The sequence below is a fragment of the Pan troglodytes genome, chromosome 9 (assembly GCF_028858775.2).
Source record: "Pan troglodytes isolate AG18354 chromosome 9, NHGRI_mPanTro3-v2.0_pri, whole genome shotgun sequence".
Taxonomy (NCBI): Eukaryota; Metazoa; Chordata; class Mammalia; order Primates; family Hominidae; genus Pan; species Pan troglodytes.
Genome location: NC_072407.2, coordinates 32,073,151 through 32,093,432, shown reverse-complemented (window position 1 = coordinate 32,093,432; position 20,282 = coordinate 32,073,151). Strand labels below are relative to the sequence as shown.

Sequence of the window (20,282 nt, the reverse complement as noted above, 5' to 3'; positions counted from 1 at the left end):
TTATTGCATACAAGACAAGGGGGCAGGGTAAGGAGGGTGAATCTTCTAAGTGATTGACAAGGTGAAGCAAGTCACGTGATCATAGGACAGGGGACCCTTCTCTCTTAGGTAGCCGATAACAGAGAGAGAGATGGCGCATGCATCCGTGTTTTCTTCTGTGCACTTATAAGAAAGATCAAAGACTTTAAGACTTTCACTATTTCTTCTGTTGCTGTCTACTGTGAACTTCAAAGAGGAACCAGGAGTACAGGAGGAACATGAAAGTGGACAAGGAGCATGACCATTGAAGCACAGCACCACAGGAAGGGGTTTAGCCCTCCGGATGACTGCGGGCAGGCCTGGATAATATCCAGCCTTCCACAGGAAGCTGGTGGAGCAGAGTGTTCCCTGACTCCTCCAAGGAAAGGAGACTCCCTTTCGCGGTCTTCTAAGTAATGGGTGTCTTCCCAGACACTGGCATTACCACTTGACCAAGGAGCCCTCAAGTGGCGTTTGTGCCGGCATAATAGAAGGCTCACCTCTTGCCTTCTAGATCACTTCTCACAATGTCCCTTCAGCAGCTGACCCCATACCCGCCGGTTATTCCTAGGTTATATTCGTAATGCAACAAAGAGTAATATTAAAAGCTAATGATTAATAATGTTTATAATAGTGATTGATAATTGTCCATGATCATCTCTATATCTAAGTTGTATTATGACTATTCTTATTCTAGCTGTTTTTTTCATTATACTGAAACAGTTTGTGCCTTCAGTCTCTTGCCTCGGCACCTAGGTAATCCTCCCCCCACAGTGAAGTGCTAAAGTGGTAGCAGGTTTGCATTTAAATGTGGAAAATGACATAAGATCTCTTTTTTGTGCTTTCAGAGAAAGAATCAGCATATCCCTTACAGAAATAGTAAGCTTACTCGCTTGTTAAAGGATTCTCTTGGAGGAAACTGTCAAACTATAATGATAGCTGCTGTTAGTCCTTCCTCTGTATTCTACGATGACACATATAACACTCTTAAGTATGCTAACCGGGCAAAGGACATTAAATCTTCTGTAAGTCTGTTTACTCTGCCTTTGTTGTGAAGGTATTGTCTGCATATGATTTTTGTAATTCTAATGAAAGTATTAATTCAGGTTATGTTTCTACATAATGAGTTAGGCAGCTGAGGGTTAGAAGGGTCTTTGCTAACCTGCTTAGTCGAACATTAATTTAGACGGTTAAACCATAAAGCATCTTGATTACATATATATATATAATAGATACTATTATTCGATCTTTTCATAAAGCATCTTGATTATATATATATATATATAATAGATACTATTATTCGATCTTTTGGGTACTATAGTACTTGAGTGGCTTTCTCCCTAACCTCTTTGATGTCATGGCCTATTGTATTTGGATGGCATCTTGGAGTAATCAGTCAAAACTTGAACACATTTGTTGCAGCCCAGGATGATGCTCTGCTTTAGCTGAGAACCAAAACTTTCACCTGAAAATCTTGGATATGTTAGTTAAGCTTTCCAAGCCTATTATTTCATCTGTAAAACAGGTATAAAGCTTATTTTTTAAAAAGTCTTTTCTACATAATTTATAGTCCACATTCATGATGTTGATGTACCAATCTCTGTATTTCTCCAGAAATATAATAATAATAATTGGTTACATTAGTATTTTTGCCAAAGATGTGGTGTACTTAAAAACATGTATATCAAAACATGTATGTTTAAATTATAATATATCGGGGTTGAAAAAACCTAGAGTTAAGCTGTTGTGATGACTCCTCCTCTTCTCCCTTTCCCCTCTGCCACTCTCCTTAAGTGTCTGAAGATGAGCATGTTATTGTCATCTTAAGAAAAATGTTCCCAGGCTCATTATATAATTAATGGTAAAAGGTCATACTATATGGGTGTACAGAAGGGTTTGTAACACATGATTTTCATGTAGCCCTTACACTAGCCCCTTGAGGAATGAATTCTTAGCTCCACTTTACAGATGAGTAACCCAAACATCAAACAGTTCGAATTCTAAGTCAGGTTAAGTGAGAAGTAGGCAAGGTCTCAATATCAAGTATTTGGATTTATATGTTTAATATCCTCTCTACTATACCGTAAATGTCAAGGGGCCCATACTATGATAAAAATGTTAAAATATAGTAAGAACTCAGTGAAAACCAACTGAATTCCTGAAAGGGTAGCATGAAAAACTATCTCTGCATTACTTAGAAGTCAAAGGAGTAAGAAAGTAGGGAATTTTATTATATTGCAAATACATGCTTATAAATACCTTTTCTCAATAAAGTAATTCCTTTATAATTTCATTTACATTATTAATGTGCTCAGCAGATCCTCTTGTCATAGATTTTAAATGTGAGCATAATTATCACAAATTCTGAATTCATGGAACTCAATGAAAATGCAATGTCATTTTATTCATGTATTTATCTCTGTGATTATTATCTCTCTATAAACAATCATAATTTCTGTCTTTCAACAGTTGAAGAGCAATGTTCTTAATGTCAATAATCATATAACTCAATATGTAAAGATCTGTAATGAGCAGAAGGCAGAGGTACGTCTGTTTACATTTTTATGCTAGTCTTGCGCAGTTCTTCATTTATAGAATTTTATAATCTTAATTGTCCAAAAATTTAACATATTTTTCTATTAAAATTAAAATCTGGTTAATTCAGTTATTTTTTACAGCTAAATTTGGCTGTGGCCATGTAAATGACTTCTTTTGTATTTTAACTAGTGATTTCTCTCTACTAGATTTTATTGTTAAAAGAAAAACTAAAAGCCTATGAAGAACAGAAAGCCTTCACTAATGAAAATGACCAAGCAAAGTTAATGATTTCAAACCCTCAGGAAAAAGAAATCGAAAGGTAAACATTACATTAAGATCTAATTTTGAGGAATTTATTGTTTTAAAATTTTGTTAAGTATTTTATGTTAATTATCATTTGTTATGTCTTTTATATGTGCATAGATATGTATGTTTATAATTTTATATATACACACATACATACATACATACATAACAGGCTTGACTCAGAGATATTGCAGATTTAGTTCTCCAGACCACTGCAATAAATGAAATATCATAATAAAATGAGTCACACAAATGTTTTGGTTTTCCGGTGCATATAAAAATTATGTTTACACTACACTATAGTCTATTAAGTGTGCAATAGCATTATATCTGAAAAGATAATGACCTTGCTTTAATTTTAGACATACTTTATTGCTAAAACATGCTAATGATAATCTGAACCTTCAGCAAGTCATAATCTTTTTGCTGGTGGAGGTCTTCCCTCAATGTTTATGGCGTCTGACTAGTAAGAGTAATGGTTGCTGCAAGTTGGAGTGGCTGTGACAATTTCTGAAAATAAGGCAACAATGAAGTTTACTGCATAGATTGACTCGTCCTTTCATGAAAGATTTATCTGTAGTGTGTGATGCTCTTTGATAGCATTTTACCCACAGTAGAACTTCTTTAAAAATTTGAGACAATCTTTTCAAACCTTGCCACTGCTCTATCAGCTATATTTATGTCATATTCTAAATCCTTTGTTATTTCAACATAGATAGCATCTTTATAGGGAGTAGGTGGTAAACTTTCTCAAGAAACCGTTTTCTTTGGTTATCCATAGAAGCAGCTCTTCATTTCTTCAAGTTTAATCATGAGATTGCAGCAATTTAGTCATGTCTTCAGGCTCCACTTCTAATTCTAGTTCTCTTTCATGTCTACCACATCTGCAGTTACTTTCTTCACTGCAATCTTGAACCCCTCATAGTTATCCATGAGGATTGGAATCTACTTCCTCCAAATTCCTATTAATGTTGATATTTTGACCTCCTTACACATATCACAAATGTTCTTAATGGCATCTACAATGGCAAATTCTTTTCAGATGCTTTTCAATTTATTTTGCCTAGATCCGTCAGAGAAGCATGATCCATGAAAGAAAGTATCTATAGCAGCTATAGCCCTACAAAATGTATTTCCTAAATAAGAAGACACAAAAGTCAAAATTGCATGATCCATGAGCTGCAGACTGGGTGTTGAGTTAGCAGACATGAAAACAACATTAATCTTCTCGTCCATCTCCATGAGAACTCCTGAGTGACCAGGTGTATTGTCAGTGAGCATTAGTATTTTGAAAGGAATCTTTTTTTCTGAGCAATAGGTCTTAACAGTGGGCTTAAAATTGTTAAGTAAACAGATGTGCTGTCCTCTAGACTTTGTTGTTCTATTTGTAGAGCACAAGCAGAGTTAAATTTAGCATATTTCATAAGGGCCCTAGGATGTTTGTAAATGGTAAATGAACATCGACTTCAACTTAAAGTCACCAGCTGCAAAAGCCCCTGACAAGAGAGTCAGCCTGTTCTTTAAAGCTTTGAAAGTAGGTATTTACTTCTCTCTAGATATGAAGGTCCTAGATGGCATATTGTTCCAATTAAAAGCTGATTTGTCTATCTTGAAAATCTGTTGTTTAGTGTAGCCACCTTCATCAGTGATCTTACCTAAATTTTCTCGATAACTTGCTGCAGCTTCTACATCAGCACTTGCTGCTTCACCTAGACTTTTATGTTCTAGAGAAGGCTTTTTTTCTTACACTTTTAAACTTTATGAACCAACACCTGCTAGTTTCAGAATTTTCCTCTGCAACTTCCTCACCTCTCTCAGCCTTTGCAGAATTGAACAGATTTAGAAGGCTTGCTCTGGATAAGGCTTTGACTTAAAGAAATGTTATAGCTAGTTTAATCTATCCAGACCATTGAAACTTTTTCCATATCAGCAATAAGGCTGTTTCACTTTCTTAGTGTGTGTGTTCACTGGAGTAGCACTTTTAATTTCCTTCAAGAATTTTTCCTTTGCATTCACAACTTGGCTAAATGTTTTGTGCAAGAGACCTAGCTTTTCGCCTATCTTGGCTTTCTACAAGCCTTCCTTATAAGCTTAGTAATTTGCAGCTTTTGATTTAAAATGAGAGACATGCAACTAACTCTTTCACTTGAACACTTGGAGGCCATTTTAGGGTTATTAATTTGCCCGATTTCAACGTGTTTCAAGGAATAGGGAGGGCTGAGGAGAGGTAGGGAAACAGCCAGTCAGTGGAGCAGTCAGAGCACACACAACACTTGATTAAGTTTACTGTTTTATATGGGCACAATTTGTGACACTCTAAAGCAATTACAATGGTAACATCAAAGATCATTGGTCACAAATCACCATGACAGATATGTAATAATGAAAAAGTTTACAATATTTCAAGAATTGCCAAAATGTGACACTGAATGCTCATGCTGTAGGAAAAATGATGCTTATAGACTTGCTCACAGCAAGATTGCCACAAACCTTCAGTTTGTTTAAAAAAAAAAAAAAAAAGTGTCTGCAAAGCACAATAAAACAAGGTATGCCTGTATATATATTCTCAACTGAATTCAAGAAGTCAGTGATTTCTCTTTATATTTCACACTTTGTAGATCAAGTAATTTTAGTTTTTATTTTACATATATTGAAGAGAACCAGAACTTAGGTATAAGATAGTGGAGACAAAGCCAGTTATGTCACCCTGTAGACTTAGTTTAATTTTAGTGGTGCTCATATTGTTCTTTTCTGACATAATCATTATTTGTATATTTCATGTAAATCTACTCTATTCTTCATTTTATTAACTCTCTATAGCTTAACTAATCTACTTATTGAGCCTGAATGGGTAATTATTTGAATGAACAGCTGTCAGTGATATAAACCAATACAGAATTTTGAGAGGTTTCTACTAAGCTTCTTAGCAGGTAAATTTTTAAAAAGAAAGCAGTTAGTAATACAGTATGCAAAAGTACTTTTTCCTCAAGCAACTAAGACAGTTTTCCAAATTGACCCATTGAGACACTGGATCAAGATGTTAATCTTGAGTACTTCTAGGAAGACAATAAGGAATTCCTGTATTAAACAAGTTTGGAAATTACTCCATAAGGAATCTAGGAGACTTCCAAAGTACATCAGCTTATTAAAGGGAAAACCTGTAGTAAAGGAATCTGTTCAACTTTCATTAAAATTGAGTAAAGGTAAACTTATTTGACATTCTGCAGAGCCAGTTATCTGTTATTAGTATGAGAAACCAACTACAACTTAAACCAATGGTTATTCATACTGTTTTGGAGCTCTAGAATTAGTAGAAAGTGTCTCAGTATCTATAAGGAAAACAAGATTATAGTCAAAAGTGGCTTTCAGACCTGATTCAGCTATAATTTTTTAAAATTGCATTTGTGTGTTGAAGTTTTACATAAAATATTTTACAGTATTTCTTAAGAAATAAGTAAAAATGATTTCTGGTTTTTCATCTCATCAAAGAAAACTTTTAACTCTGATATAGTATTATTAGTTGTTGTTGTTATTTCATTTTGTTAGTTAAATGTGGGAGCGGTCCTCATGTAATTGGATATCTATTAGAATTCTCCAGCTTCTCAAATTTAGAGTAACTGATTCCATAAAATTGCTCAGCACTGCTTAACCAAGTCTACTATACCAATTAAAACCTTACAGATTAGTAAACTTTTCTGGAGTTGATGGCTTTAAATAATTGAACCTTTCTTTCTGGTAATGCCCTCCTTTCTGGAGGGAAGGGCCTGAGCTATGAAATAAGTATTTATTTGGATGTTTTTCATATTTCAACCTGACTTTTGACCAACAATAAAAGCTTTGATTTTAATTCTGGCAATATGTTAAGTAACTTACTTGTATTTATGAAGAAGTTAATGATAAAAATTATGTACCAAATAACCTTTGTTATTTCCCCTAAAAATTACTGCCTTTTGAAATAAATGTATGAAATATCTTTTATTTTATCCATCATACTGTTACATGAGACTTTTTTAATGCCATGAATTTTCAAAGTGTCTTTTGTTATAAAACTTAAATAACATTTTTATGAAGTTTAAACAGATAAAAGGAAGAATCTGCAGTATTTTCTGTCTATCAGAGCTATTTGGAAAGGTAATTCTCAAAAGGGAATCATAAAAAGAAAACACAATTGTTCTTTTATAAAGAGTAATTATAAAACTTCACTTATGACTATACCAAGAAAATTGTGGAGTTTAATACTCATGTATTACCTAAAAATATTGGTGCAGATACTTTTAACTTGAATGTTTGCTTAGAACTCTTTCAGTTTTAAAATGATAGCTTTTTTTGGTGTTGTTAAGGAGCTCTCTAGAAACCTTTGATACCAATTCCCTTCCTTTCATCTTAATCAGTGAACACCACCAACTAAAATAAGTCTAGATCACAAAATTGACAAATATTAACTTTGTCCTTGAATGAAAAGTTATAGAAAAACTAAGAAATTATCTCTTTAAGTATAACCTAAAGATAACTTATCAATTCATTTACTGGCATTACCATTGGTGTAATATAATGCAATGAAATCACAGTGTCTGTACATATTTCCTATGAAATATTTATCAGTTTGACAAAACTGCAGTAAAGTCAGTGTTTTGTGGCTTATATTCATTCCCAATAGAGTTTCATTAAGAACTACTGACGTAAATTGGCAGTGTTTTTACCGCTGATCCTTATGAGTATATCTAAAATTCTGGCCAGTTTAGAACATTTTTTTTTAAATGCATGTACTTGATTTTACTTTATTTTAAAGTCTTCACTGTTATGAATGTTTATACTGTTACTGTAGCTCAGAGCTGATCTATGACTTAAAACCATGAATATATTTTAAAAAATTAAAATATTACTGTGACCAGTGTTCTACTGACCCAGAAGGATACAGGATTGCAGGTTCCATCCAGAGTTTTCATAAAATTTAATCAGCTTGAAGTCTGTGGCCATTTGGAAATATGAATCAAACTCCTCATCTTTGATATTCTAGACCTATATTGCCCTTAGGAGGAAGCACACTGCAGCAGCTTTTCTAGGTTTACCACATTATAAACTTGGATGTTTTGAGTCCTGGAAGTGTCAGTTGATTCTTAGCCAGGCTGTAGGGGGTACCTAACCGTATGGTCTGTTTTCACTATAACAAATTCTGAAGCTAAAAACTGGCTCTGTCACTTTCCCTAGGGGGCCATGAAGGCACCATATGATTATGCCTCCTACTGCTTATTCCTTCACGGTGAGCCAACACCGAAACAACACATAATGCTGTGTTGCTAATAGGGCCTTGTGAATTTGGATAGTGCATGCCCAGGTTATCATCCTTTTCCAACAAACAAAAATTATTTTATTTTTGCTAAGCAATAGGATTACATATAGATGTAAGCATAGACAAAATGCAGTATGTTAGCAATACCAGACACCTTATGATGCCCATATCTTTCAGCAACATGATCTTCCTTGGGTGAGAAAGAAACCTAATGTAGTATAAGTAAAGTTAATAACTTTTTCTAAACATTTTTTATAATAGGAAATAGTCATTTTTACCTATTTGCTGTTTATCATTGAGTGTAGTTCTGTGAATTACATATATTCCTTTGTTTATGCATTTCTCTTAAGTAAAGTTTGTATGATTTGTTACAAAATTAGTGAGATTCTGTAATGTGTTTTAATTTTGGTAGGTTTCAAGAAATCCTGAACTGCTTGTTCCAGAATCGAGAAGAAATTAGACAAGAATATCTGAAGTTGGAAATGTTACTTAAAGAAAATGAACTTAAATCATTCTACCAACAACAGTGCCATAAACAAATAGAAATGATGTGTTCTGAAGACAAAGTAGAAAAGGTAATTAACAATTTTATAATTAAATTTTAGAAAGTATAAAAACATGGGGGCTTCTTTTTTTTTTTTTTTTTCAGAAGGAGTCTCTTCTGTTGCCCAGGCTGGAGTGCAGTGGCACAACCTCAGCTCACTGCAACCTCTGCCTTCTGGATTCAAGCAATTCTCCTGCCTCAGCCTCCCAGCTAGCTGGTATTACAAGCGTGCGCCACTACGCCCAGCTAATTTTTGTATTTTTAGTAGAGATGATGTTTCACAATGTTGGCCATGCTAGTCTTGAACTCCTGACTTCAGGTGATCCATCCGCCTCAGCCTCCCAAAGTGCTGGGATTACAGGCTGAGCCACTGTGCCCGGCCTGGTGGCAGTGGTTCTAACTCTGGAAATTTTATAGTCAAGGCTACTTACTCACCCATTCTTTACAGACATCTGGAAACGTTGGAGAAAATGTAGCAAACATTTTTTTAAATACATAGTTAAGTGCACAAGAAAGAAATTTTAATTCCTGGATGTCAGTAACAAAAAGGAAATAAACAAAAACAACAGAATCTCAGTTACAACTGTTGTTTTTCTGGGCATTTTATGGAACTTTTAACACGAAGTTTACCCACTCAGGTTAGCCAGTTACTAAAGGTAGAACAATAGAAGCAGTCTATCCTGGATGCAGGCAGTAGCTTACAACTTAGACCAACAGGAGATTTTTGTTGTCAGAGAAGAATTTTATCACTGAAATTGTTAGATGTGCCAGTGCAGGGGCCTAATGAAAAGCAGACCAAACATTTAATCAGTTTTACTATTTTTTTTAATATGATAATATACTGCCCTCTCCCTTCCATACACAGACCACTCCCACTCTTCTAACTTTGATGTACATCACTACTTAGATAAGAAACCCAAAGGAGACGGTGAGTTAGAAATGAGAGCTCCTATCTAAAGCCTGAAATTTCAGAGGCCTATATCCTTTATACTAGGGGTATACCAGGAAAAAAAATTCTTGCCAACCATCACTGTTGGCAAGGATGGTTGCTTTTCTTACCCCAAGTAACCATGCCTGGGGTAAGAAAAAAAAGTCATTTGAACACTACCATTATAGGCTTGCTTTTCACAATGATTGAGGTTTATATTGTTACAACCCATGTATTTTGTATAGAAAACCCCTAAAGTTGGTCAATTACAATGCACATTATCAAACCAATGATACCACTAGAAAACCTGGCAGAAGCAATGCAAAAATCAGCCTCTTAAGAGAAACAGATTCTCAACTCTAGCCACTAATAAATTCAACTTTCAAAATTACAAAACAGATGGAGAAATAATTCACTCTAGACAAGATTCAGTACTCTTAGCAAATATGACAGAACTCCCAAATCTTTAGATACTAGAGCAATCTAATAGAAAATATAAGAATGAACAAAGATAAAGGAATCAAAGATAAAGACACCACAAAAAAAGAACTTTCAAATATGAGGTAAAAAACACATGAAACTTCCAGAAATTAAAAATTTATTCATTAAAATTAAAAACTCACCTTATTGATACAATATCAGAAAATGTTAAAGCACTTTACGTATATTGACTCTTTTAATTCTCAGAAAACCCCATGAAATATTTAGTAATATTATCCTAATAATCAATGAGGAAACCAAAATACAAGTCATTTTGTCAAAGGTGACACAGCTCCTAGGTGCTGAGTTCTGATTTGATCTGTAGCATGCCAGTTCTAGAGCCTGTGCTCTTATGTTTATGCTTTTTTACATGAGCTGGGAGACAGATTTGAGAAAATTACACCAAATGCAGGATAAAGATAACACATGTGGACAAGATGTTGTATAAAGGATAGACTTCATGTAACAAGAAGAAAAGTCATACATGCATCTAATAGGCATTTCAGAAGGAGATATTTAGTGAAAAAGAGCAATATGCAAAAATTTGTGGTTGAGAATTATCTAGGACTAATAAGATGTAAATTCAAGAAGCATGAGTTCTAAGCAGTATAAGATAAATATATACCTAAACGTGTGAAACTACGGAGCACCAAAGATCAGAAAAATAAATATTTTGAAAATACTGACAATTCTCCCCAGTTTCGATATCCATTGGTGATGAGTTTATTTGTATTTTTATGTATTTTATGTAATTTAATTACATAGACATATGATGTTCAAATACTACTTATTAAAAAGCTTTATCTTATAAGTAACAACCCATTCCTCTCAAACTACCACCCCAAACATGTTTTCTTCTTTTCCTACTTTCACAGAAGTAATAATTATATAGAAAAATTTTGCATTTCTTAATGTCCAGAAGCTGTCAAATTTTAAAGAGTGCTTTTCAAAGCTAACATTTTAGATTTTTGTTAGCCTATGAAATGGGAAAGATATGCTGTACCGGAAATTAATCATAAAGCATTCAGTAATGTATCATTGATACCAGTTTGTCAGTAGCTATTAAACTATATTATCAAAATTAGTAATATATTTATTGAGTGTGTGCTTTTTATGCCTTAATGAAATTTTCTTTTCAATTTTGTGTTTTGAGATGCATTTAAGATGTTCCTTGCATTCTTTTAAGGCAGAAAGGAAACAATTTATTTCTTCGAATTTATATCTTGCTGCTATATTTGTACTTTCACTTTCATGAACTTCAAATTGTTGCCAATATTCTTTGATAAATGTAATGACTTCCAAATAACTATCTCATTGGATTAATTTATCAATTTGTTGTTGTGAACTTCTTTCATATGGTTGCTGAACAGAATTCTGAAATAGTACCATATTATATAAGAATTATATATTTTATTTCAAATTTTTAAGATGTTTTTCTTCTTTTCTTTATTTTTTATGTTTATTTTATTTTATTTTTGGAGATAAGGTCTCACTCCACAACTCACACAAACCTCCCAAGTAGCTCAGACTCCCAAGTAGCTGAGACTACAGGTGTCCACCACCATGCCTGGTTTATTTCAATTATTAGCACTTATATTACATAGTAATCTTCAGTGGGTAATAATTCTCAGTTTTGTGTAGATTATATAAGTGTCAATTATTTGAATGTGCAGTTATCTAAGATTTACTTTTTGACAAAAGGCAAGAAATGCAGCCATAGGAAGCTGATATTGACTTAACATCTCAACTTTAACGAAACTCTTATTGAACACTTGTTTACATGTAAAACCCTTGTGCTTGACACAATGGAGGTAAAGAAAGAGAAGTGTTTGTCCTTCAATTATTTACATACTAGTTGGAGCAATAAAAATAATAAAAATGATAAGGCACTATATGCTTGTCATATAAATAGTAATAATAAAAACAGCTGATATTGAACGCTATTTGCCAGACATTTTTCAAAGTTTTTTGCATGGATTAATTAATTTAGTATTTATAACAAGCCTATGAGATAGATCTAATATTATCACCATTTGTGAGGAACAGAGGCACTGAGAACTCAAGTAGGTTGTCTGGAGTTACTTACCTAATTAATGTGGCTGAACCAATATTCAACCCCAGCTGTCTGGCTTCAGAGCCTGCACTCTTCATCACTTTGCTATATTCTAAGTACCGTGAATGCTATAGCTATTCAGAAAAGTAAGCAGTGACTTCCTGTTTTTAGTAAGAAGGCTTCCTGGTGGAAAGATGAGATTTGTACTGGGCCTTGCATTTCTATACATATTGTCCAACAAATGTGACTTGCTCTGCTGAGTTTGACCAGAGCAGGTCACATTTGTTGGACAATACGTGTAGAAATGCATAACTATACTCAAAACTTCGTGCCAATTCCCACTCCCTTACCCACAGCAAATTTCACTGATCTGTGGCCATATCTTCTCTCAGAATTTGGAAGTAGCCAGAATCACAATGAATGGACTGGAGTTGGCACATGATGTTAAACATATTTGCCATGTTAGGAATTATTAACAATAGATTGGGAAGGTAGGATATTGGTATAGATTGTGAAATTGTTGGTTGCTAGGAGTCTAAAATCTATTTTTGTAGCCAAAATGCAGTCTTTCAAGCAAGGGAGTAGCATTATCAAAACTTTGAGTTCCATTTTTTAAACATTTGAATATTATTATTTAGTATAATTAATGAGCTTGGACTATGTAATCCCAAAGTAATTTAGATAATTGTTATTTTACTGTCTTAATTCCTCCATTGAATTTTGAATGTGGTTATCTAGAAAGATTAAGACATAGAGTAATAGAATGGGTTTGACTGGTTTTATGGTTTTGTTTTGTTTTTTTTCTGTTTTCATCCTTATTTTTCTGCACAGTAGCTTAGACTTTTTTCAACCCAATTGCCTTTTCTGATCTCTTACTTTTGGTCATTTCAATCCTCAGGTTCCCAATTATTATAGCTATTCTTATGAGACTAGGTAAGCAGTGGAGATAAAAACTCTTGAGTTATTGGGTGTAGTTAACCCACTGAAAAACATAGGAAGACATCTAGAGGTTGATTCGTTTTGTTTTTACACAGAAGTGTCAAACTGTAGTATGAGTAAACTGCTTTTCTAAGGCAAGGAATTTTATGTTTTGGATTCTCTCCAATAGAGGTTTGTTATCAGAAGTGCTGAAAGAATCTCATAACATCGATTCAGCTATAAATAGTTCTGGAGTATGGATTTTGAAATTACTATTAAAGGGAAGCTCCTGGGTAATTTTATGACCCCATAAAAATAATCTGTAAGATTGTTTTTAATGTAAAAATATGAATTTACCATATTAGCAATTATTTTACACAAAGCAGTAGTAACAACTAAAATTGTAGAATTATGTTTGTTCTCTCGCAAGACTTTTGTGGTGTGCAGGGGATTTTGTTAATGAAATATGTAAAGCTTTTTTAAAACTTAATGGGAAACATTTCACTCTAATGTCAGGGTTTAACATGCATATTTTAGAATGTATTCCCAAACACTTACTTGCCATTTTAGAGCAATGGGTGGTAGTAGTATTCTGATGGAAAATGTCCTCTGAGAACCATCACAGAGGATACATTTGATGGACATTAGAAGTAAAAAGTCATAAATGGACTTTTTGAGGTTTCATTTAGGATTTTCTGATATTAAATATTGCTGCCACCAGACCCACATGCCCTGGTTTCTAAGAGTCCCTACGATTGTAAATGCTGAAGCAAAATAAAGATAATTTAATTACCTGCCTGCCTTCAGTTAGGTACAATATTTTCATCTTCATTTTTCAGACGAAGTAACTGAAGACCCACTAAAATCTGTTTGCCTAAATTTTTACATCTGCTGAATAGCAGAGAAAAGTCAATAGGTCACACCTCCCACCTTCTGTTATAGCAGTGGCTCTAAACTTCAAGTTTCAGGACCCCTTTCTGCTTTTAAAAATTATTTAGGACTTCAAAGAGCTTTTGTTTATATGTATTCCCTCTACCAATATTTCTATATTAGAAATTAAAACAGATTTATAAAAATATATTTATGCATTGATTCATTTTAAAATAATTAAATAATATTAAATAATAAATAGCTTAATTGTAAATAATAAAAATTATATTAATAAAATATAATAAATAGCAATAAATTATAAATAATTAAATGTTAAATAATAATTAAAATAAAAATTATGTGTGGTTACATAAATAATTTTATTTTCTCAAAAATAGTGAAAATAGAAGAGTGGCGTTGTTGTACATGTTTGCAAATTTCTTTAATGCCTGGCTTTTCATATCAGCTCTATTCTCATAACTGCTGAATTGTTATTCTGTTGTGATGTTACACATCATTTAGCCTCTAGAAAACTACTGTGCAACTAACTGTATGAGCAAACAAGAATTTTAAAAGACTAATAACATTTTACTGATATTATAAAAATGGTTTTGATGGTTTTAACCTTGTGAACTCTCTGAAAGGATCTCAGGAATCCTTAGGGGTCCCTGTACCATGCTTGGGTAACCTTTGCATGATAGCATTCTTTTTTTAGTTTTTGCTGTCAGGGTCTCACTTTGTTGCCTAGGCTAGAGTGCAGTGGCACAATCATGCAGTCATGGCTCGCTGCACTGCAGCCTCAACCTCCCGGACTCAAGTGATGCTCCCACATCAGCCCCTCCACCCCACCAAGTAGCTGGAACTACAGGCACATGCCACGAAACCAGCCTAAATTTATTTTTTAATTTTTGTGTGGAGACACGGTCTCTCTATGTTGTCCAGGATGGTCTTGCACTTCTGGCCTCAAGCAGTCCTCCTGCCTCAGCCTCCCAAAGTGCTAGAATTACTGGCATGAGCCACCATCCCAGCCTGCATTGTAGCATTCTGTCACAATTCTCATCCTAGCGCTGTGGTCAGTTTGATGGGTTACGTTTGTTTTGTTTTCTCTTCTTGACTATCCAGGTTTTTGTTTCTTTGAGACATTTGTTTTGTTTTTGTTACTGTCTTACTGTGACAGACAGAGACTAGGATATTGTAATTAACCAGAGAAGCCATAAAAAAGAGTCAGGAACCTTAGTGAGAATGACAGTGGCTATCAACTATTTTTCCTTTATCTATGACTCTAGCCTGAAATGGAATCTGCTTCTCTCTGACTCTTGTATTTCCCTTGAGGGGAAGGTAAGTAAAATTTTATGAATATCTAAGATTTGGTTATGACTTCATGATAGCCACCTTTGCCTGACCTTAAATCATTTATAAGCTCATATCCTCTATCCAGATGAAGATAACCATATTTTTCTATTATATGCCCAAGTCTCAATAGTACATCTTTTGTCAAAATTAAGAGATATTTATCTCCCAAAGAGGGGGAGTTCTTCGACCAAATTCAAATCTAGTTTCTGCTCTTCTTTTTTTCATTTCCTGCTTCCAGAACCAGCTGCAAATGCTTATTCTAACCTTTGGGGATCCACTGTTTCAGGTCTACCCATCCTATCTGATAATTATTGACTTTAGTGTCTGTGGGCAAATACCCCAGAGACGTCAAGATGTTCTGGCCCATTGTTTTCATGATAGTGTGCAAGACCCTTAGGGTAAGAAATCAAAGACTAATTTTAATTTCAATTTGTGCCTAGGTAAAACACCAAAAATATTTTGAATATTCATTATGGCTCCTGAACCAAGCTACAGGCAAGATCAGATACTGATAAGCACTCTGATATAAGCTCTTTTTTCTGTGATTTATATCAGCCAATTTGAGGCCTTATAGGCAAACACAGAACAATAGAACACATTATTTCTTCACATCAAAGACAAGAGCAATATATGCATCTGCTTTGATTTTGAGTAAGGAGATCATGGAATGTATCTGACCTTGTATGAACTTTTCAAATGAAACATACTGAAGGGACTGTACTTTAACGCCAAAAAAAAAAAAAAAAGTTATAGTCTTTGATTTGGTCGTTGTATTTCTTAAAGCCATAAACTCTCAACCTGTAATTTTATAAAAATGACTCACAGCTCAATTTCCTATTTTCCTGCAAGCAGTAGTATTCTGAGATTTCAAGGGGGAAATAGCTTTAAATACAAAAATGTAGCCTAACTTAATTTACTACAATAGTACACATAAGAAAATAGTTTACTAATATCATGTACATCAAATATCATAAAAATTAGATTCACTGTTAAATGAATCGTGTTTCAGGCCACTGGAAAACGAGATCATAGACTTGCAATGTTGAAAACTCGTCGCTCCTACCTGGAGAAAAGGAGGGAGGAGGAATTGAAGCAATTTGATGAGAATACTAATTGGCTCCATCGTGTCGAAAAAGAAATGGGACTCTTAAGTCAAAACGGTCATATTCCAAAGGTACAAATATCTCTATGTTCAGATTTAATTTGTAGGAACTGAGCTCCTAAAATGTGTTCTTTTTCTTATTGAGTAAATGTCTTTCATAAGACAACTATTATTGCCTCATAACTCTGAGATTTAATTTACTTTTAAATGTTATTTCTAAGTGATTGCATCCTTTTATAAGGTAGCTTTTAGGTTAAAATAAACAATTCTATTTCAAACTGCACTTGAGGATTCATTATGTAGGTAATTTGTTTGAAATCTTGATATTTTATGCAAAAATAGTTTAAATGAGGTCAACATTAAATGTGCTATGGTTAAAGAAAGTTGATTTGAAAGGGGGTGTGTGTGTGTAACTGAAGATATTCCACCTTAGAATGGCAAAAGGTTTTATTTTTGAAGTGTAGTGATGGGTAATGACAGTATCATATTAGAATTATGTTCTGCTACAAGGTTGCAGTAGTCTAACTTTAGTGCCTGAACTAGTGTGGGCTGTCTTTTGTTCTCTTAACAATAAGTCTTGGAAGTATGCAGTTCATTTCTAATGCAGTACCTTTAAAATGTAATTATTGTGCTTGTCGTTTCATGATTGTAATATTACTGTTTCATATCTAGTCTCAAGTTTACACACCTAAGCCAGAAGAAGAGGAAAGAAAGGAGGAGGGATGTCTATATCAGGAGAGCAAAGATGTTTCCAAAAATTCCTAACAGACTAATGTATTGGCTAGAAATATGTCACATGGCTATCTGTAGATAGAAGACATTCTGAAAAGATGACCTCCCTTTTTTTTTGGCATAATTACTCTGAACAGTATTGGAGCTCCCTTTTTTTTTTTTTTAACTTTAAGTTCTGGGATACATATGCAGAATGTGCAGGTTTGTTACATAGGTATAGATGTGCTGTGGTGGTTTGCTGCACCTATTAACTCATCATCTATGTTTTAAGCCCGGCATGCATTAGATATTTGTCCTAATGCTCTCCCTCCCCTTGCCCCCTACCCCTGACAGCCTCTGGCATGTGATGTTCCCCTCCCTGTGTCCATGTGTTCTCATTGTTCAACTCCCACTTGTGAGTGAGAACGTGCGGTGTTTAGTTTTCTGTTCCTGTGTTAGTTTGCTGAGAATGATGGCTTCCAGCTTCATCCATGTCCCTGCAAAGGACGTGAACTCATTCTTTTTTATGGCTGCATAGTATTGCATGGTATATATGTGCAATATACCTTTTCTTTATCCAGCCTATCATTGATGGGCATTTGGGTTGGTTTCAAGTCTTTGCTATTGTAAATAGCACTGCAATAAACATATGTGTGCATGTGTCTTTATAGTAGAATAATTTATAATCCTTTGAGTATATACCCAGTAATGGGATTGGAGATCTCTTAATAAGAAAGAAGAAGAAAGTAAATGTGGGCTAAGCAACTAGGAGCAACTGCTATGAAATAACTAATTTTCACCCAAATACTTAATAGTTTAAAAGAACAACTTCTTTTCAGTCTTTTTCTAAAAGAAAAAATATCTACAGTCTCTACTTTGGTGATGCTCTTCTGAAATTCTATAACTCTGTATCAGCTAATTGATATGGAAACTTCTAAAATCTTTGAATTCCTAGAAAGGCACCAGACAGAAAATACAGGTGAAGGAAAATATGAAATATTTACCAACAAATGCCAGAGATCTTTAAATGTTCAAAAGTACTAATTTTTTATAATTCAAAGATATTAGTCAATGCATTATGACTGGGGAATGTATTCTCTGATGGGCTAGCAATGGCTGTAAATGATTATTCTGTTAATATGAAAGCTCAGACATGACTGGAGAGAAAAGACTAGCAGTAGTAGTTAATGATGACAGTTCAAAGTAGTGAAAGGAGCAAGCAGCAGATATCCTGTTTCCTAAGAAGGAAACCAAAGACAGTATTTCCTTATTGTGGATATTTATTGAGCCAACAATTTAATCTGCACCTCAAAATATCTTGATAAAAGCATACCAGTCAGTTAGTTAAGTAGATTAGGACATTAAACATAGTATACAGCACATTCTAGTAATATTTTGCAATAATATAACTTAGTTTGTAAGGCACTTTAAAATATTCCCCACAAAAATAATGTAAACATTGGGAAAAGGATAGACTTTGGAGTTGGAGTGTTTGGTAATTCTGGCATATAGTAGTTGTTTTGAATACCAACTCTAACAATAATTATATGACTTTGGACAGTGTGTTTAACATTCATGTCTTAATTTGTCATCTATAAATGTATTTAAGATATTATGAGCTTAAGTGGAGTGCTGCATTCAAAGCCTAGCAACACTTAACAAATAATAATGGATGATAAATAATAGTTTAATACTATTCTAAGCAACAATAGCATAGACATCAATATCCAAGCAAGTTGTACAAAGAAAAGTGTACATAGTTAACAACAGAGTTAACTGCATCATATAATATAATATAATATAATATAATATAATATAATATAATTTCTCTTCCAGAACAATGATTCTGACCTTTTTGGGGGTCATAGATGCCTTTGAGAATCTGTTAAAAGCTGTGTAGATTTTCTCCCAGCTGGGAGATTGGGGAGGTCAAATTTATACAATTTTGCATATTTCCTAAGTCATTGGGTTTCCTAAAGCCCTTCCATTGACACAAGATTAAGAATATCTACTTCAGAAGGAAACTATAGCACGTTTTTTTTTAAACGTTGTGTCCATCTTAAGATGATATAATGACTCAAAAGGAGTAAGCAAAAAAAGACAAGATTCATTAATAAACTATAATATAAGTTGGCTAGGATCAGAGGTTATAACTTCTGAAATTCCATATAAAGCCATAGAGGCTCATCATAGAATGCAACAGGCTCTATCACAGTGCCTGTAGGAATACTGAAATATGGTTATGTTGTTGATAAAATCACTTCAAAGAAAACAGCTGGATAACCCTGGCCAAATGAGTGTTTCTCATTTAATACACAAGAGTTGATTCTCTAGGATTGGTAGCAGGTGTGGAATGTTGACAGTACTTTTCAGTTTATTTCACTTATTATTTAATTGTTTATTTGGAGACTGTATATCTAAAGCAGTCATATTCTCAAGATTATCATTTTCTAAACTACATAAAACTCTAAGTCTTTTGGTTAGTATTAAACTTTGACCTCATTTAAAATTAACTACTGAAGCTTCCTTAATTTGTTTGTTTACTTATGGCTGTGATATTCTCATAGATTATTTACCCCTTATAGTTGGCAAAAATTTTCTCATGAAGAGTCTTGAAACAATTTTTTGTGTGTAGTAAAATATAACATAAAATTTACCATCTTAACCATGTGTACATATACAGTTCAGTGGCATTACGTATATTCATTAAAAATTTTAAATATGTTTGTGTATATAAGTTTTAAATGATATTGCTAGAGTATTTTCACCTCTCAAGATCCTAACTTAATTTACATTATGCTTGTATTATATGTTTGTCCATGTAATCAGCATTCCAACTACAGAAGTACTAAGAACTTATGAAGTATTAAGCAGGCAAAAAAGTCGATTGTAGAAATTTACTAGTTTGCCTTTTCTATCCCACATTACCGTAAGCTTCCAATTTTAAAAATGGTATGGTATTGTTTCTGATATCATTATTATCGCTATTTTGTGTTTGCTTTTTTATCTACTTAGTAGTGTTTATGAAGTTAATCAATATTGTCTGGATTTTTAATAAATTAAAACTTTTTCAATATGGTCAAATCTAATTTTTCTAGCAATCTGTCTTCTAGATTTCTCTTACGAAGAACTTTTGTACACCTGAATGTGAACCTGGAATTGATTTTTGTA

The 20,282-nt window shown here is 33.6% G+C and overlaps 1 protein-coding gene across 5 annotated transcripts in view; it reads left to right on the top strand.

Annotated features, from left to right (window-relative positions):
• KIF18A (kinesin family member 18A) overlaps positions 1-20,282 on the top strand; it is an 87,832-nt gene that overhangs the window by 21,633 nt on the left and 45,917 nt on the right. For all 5 annotated transcript variants that reach the window (XM_016920599.4, XM_001138250.5, XM_009460131.4 and 2 more), the window contains 5 exons: positions 867-1,043; positions 2,488-2,562; positions 2,763-2,875; positions 8,565-8,727; positions 16,308-16,472. In XM_016920599.4, the coding sequence (XP_016776088.1) occupies positions 867-1,043; positions 2,488-2,562; positions 2,763-2,875; positions 8,565-8,727; positions 16,308-16,472 (693 nt within the window). The remainder of the gene's footprint in view (positions 1-866; positions 1,044-2,487; positions 2,563-2,762; positions 2,876-8,564; positions 8,728-16,307; positions 16,473-20,282) is intronic.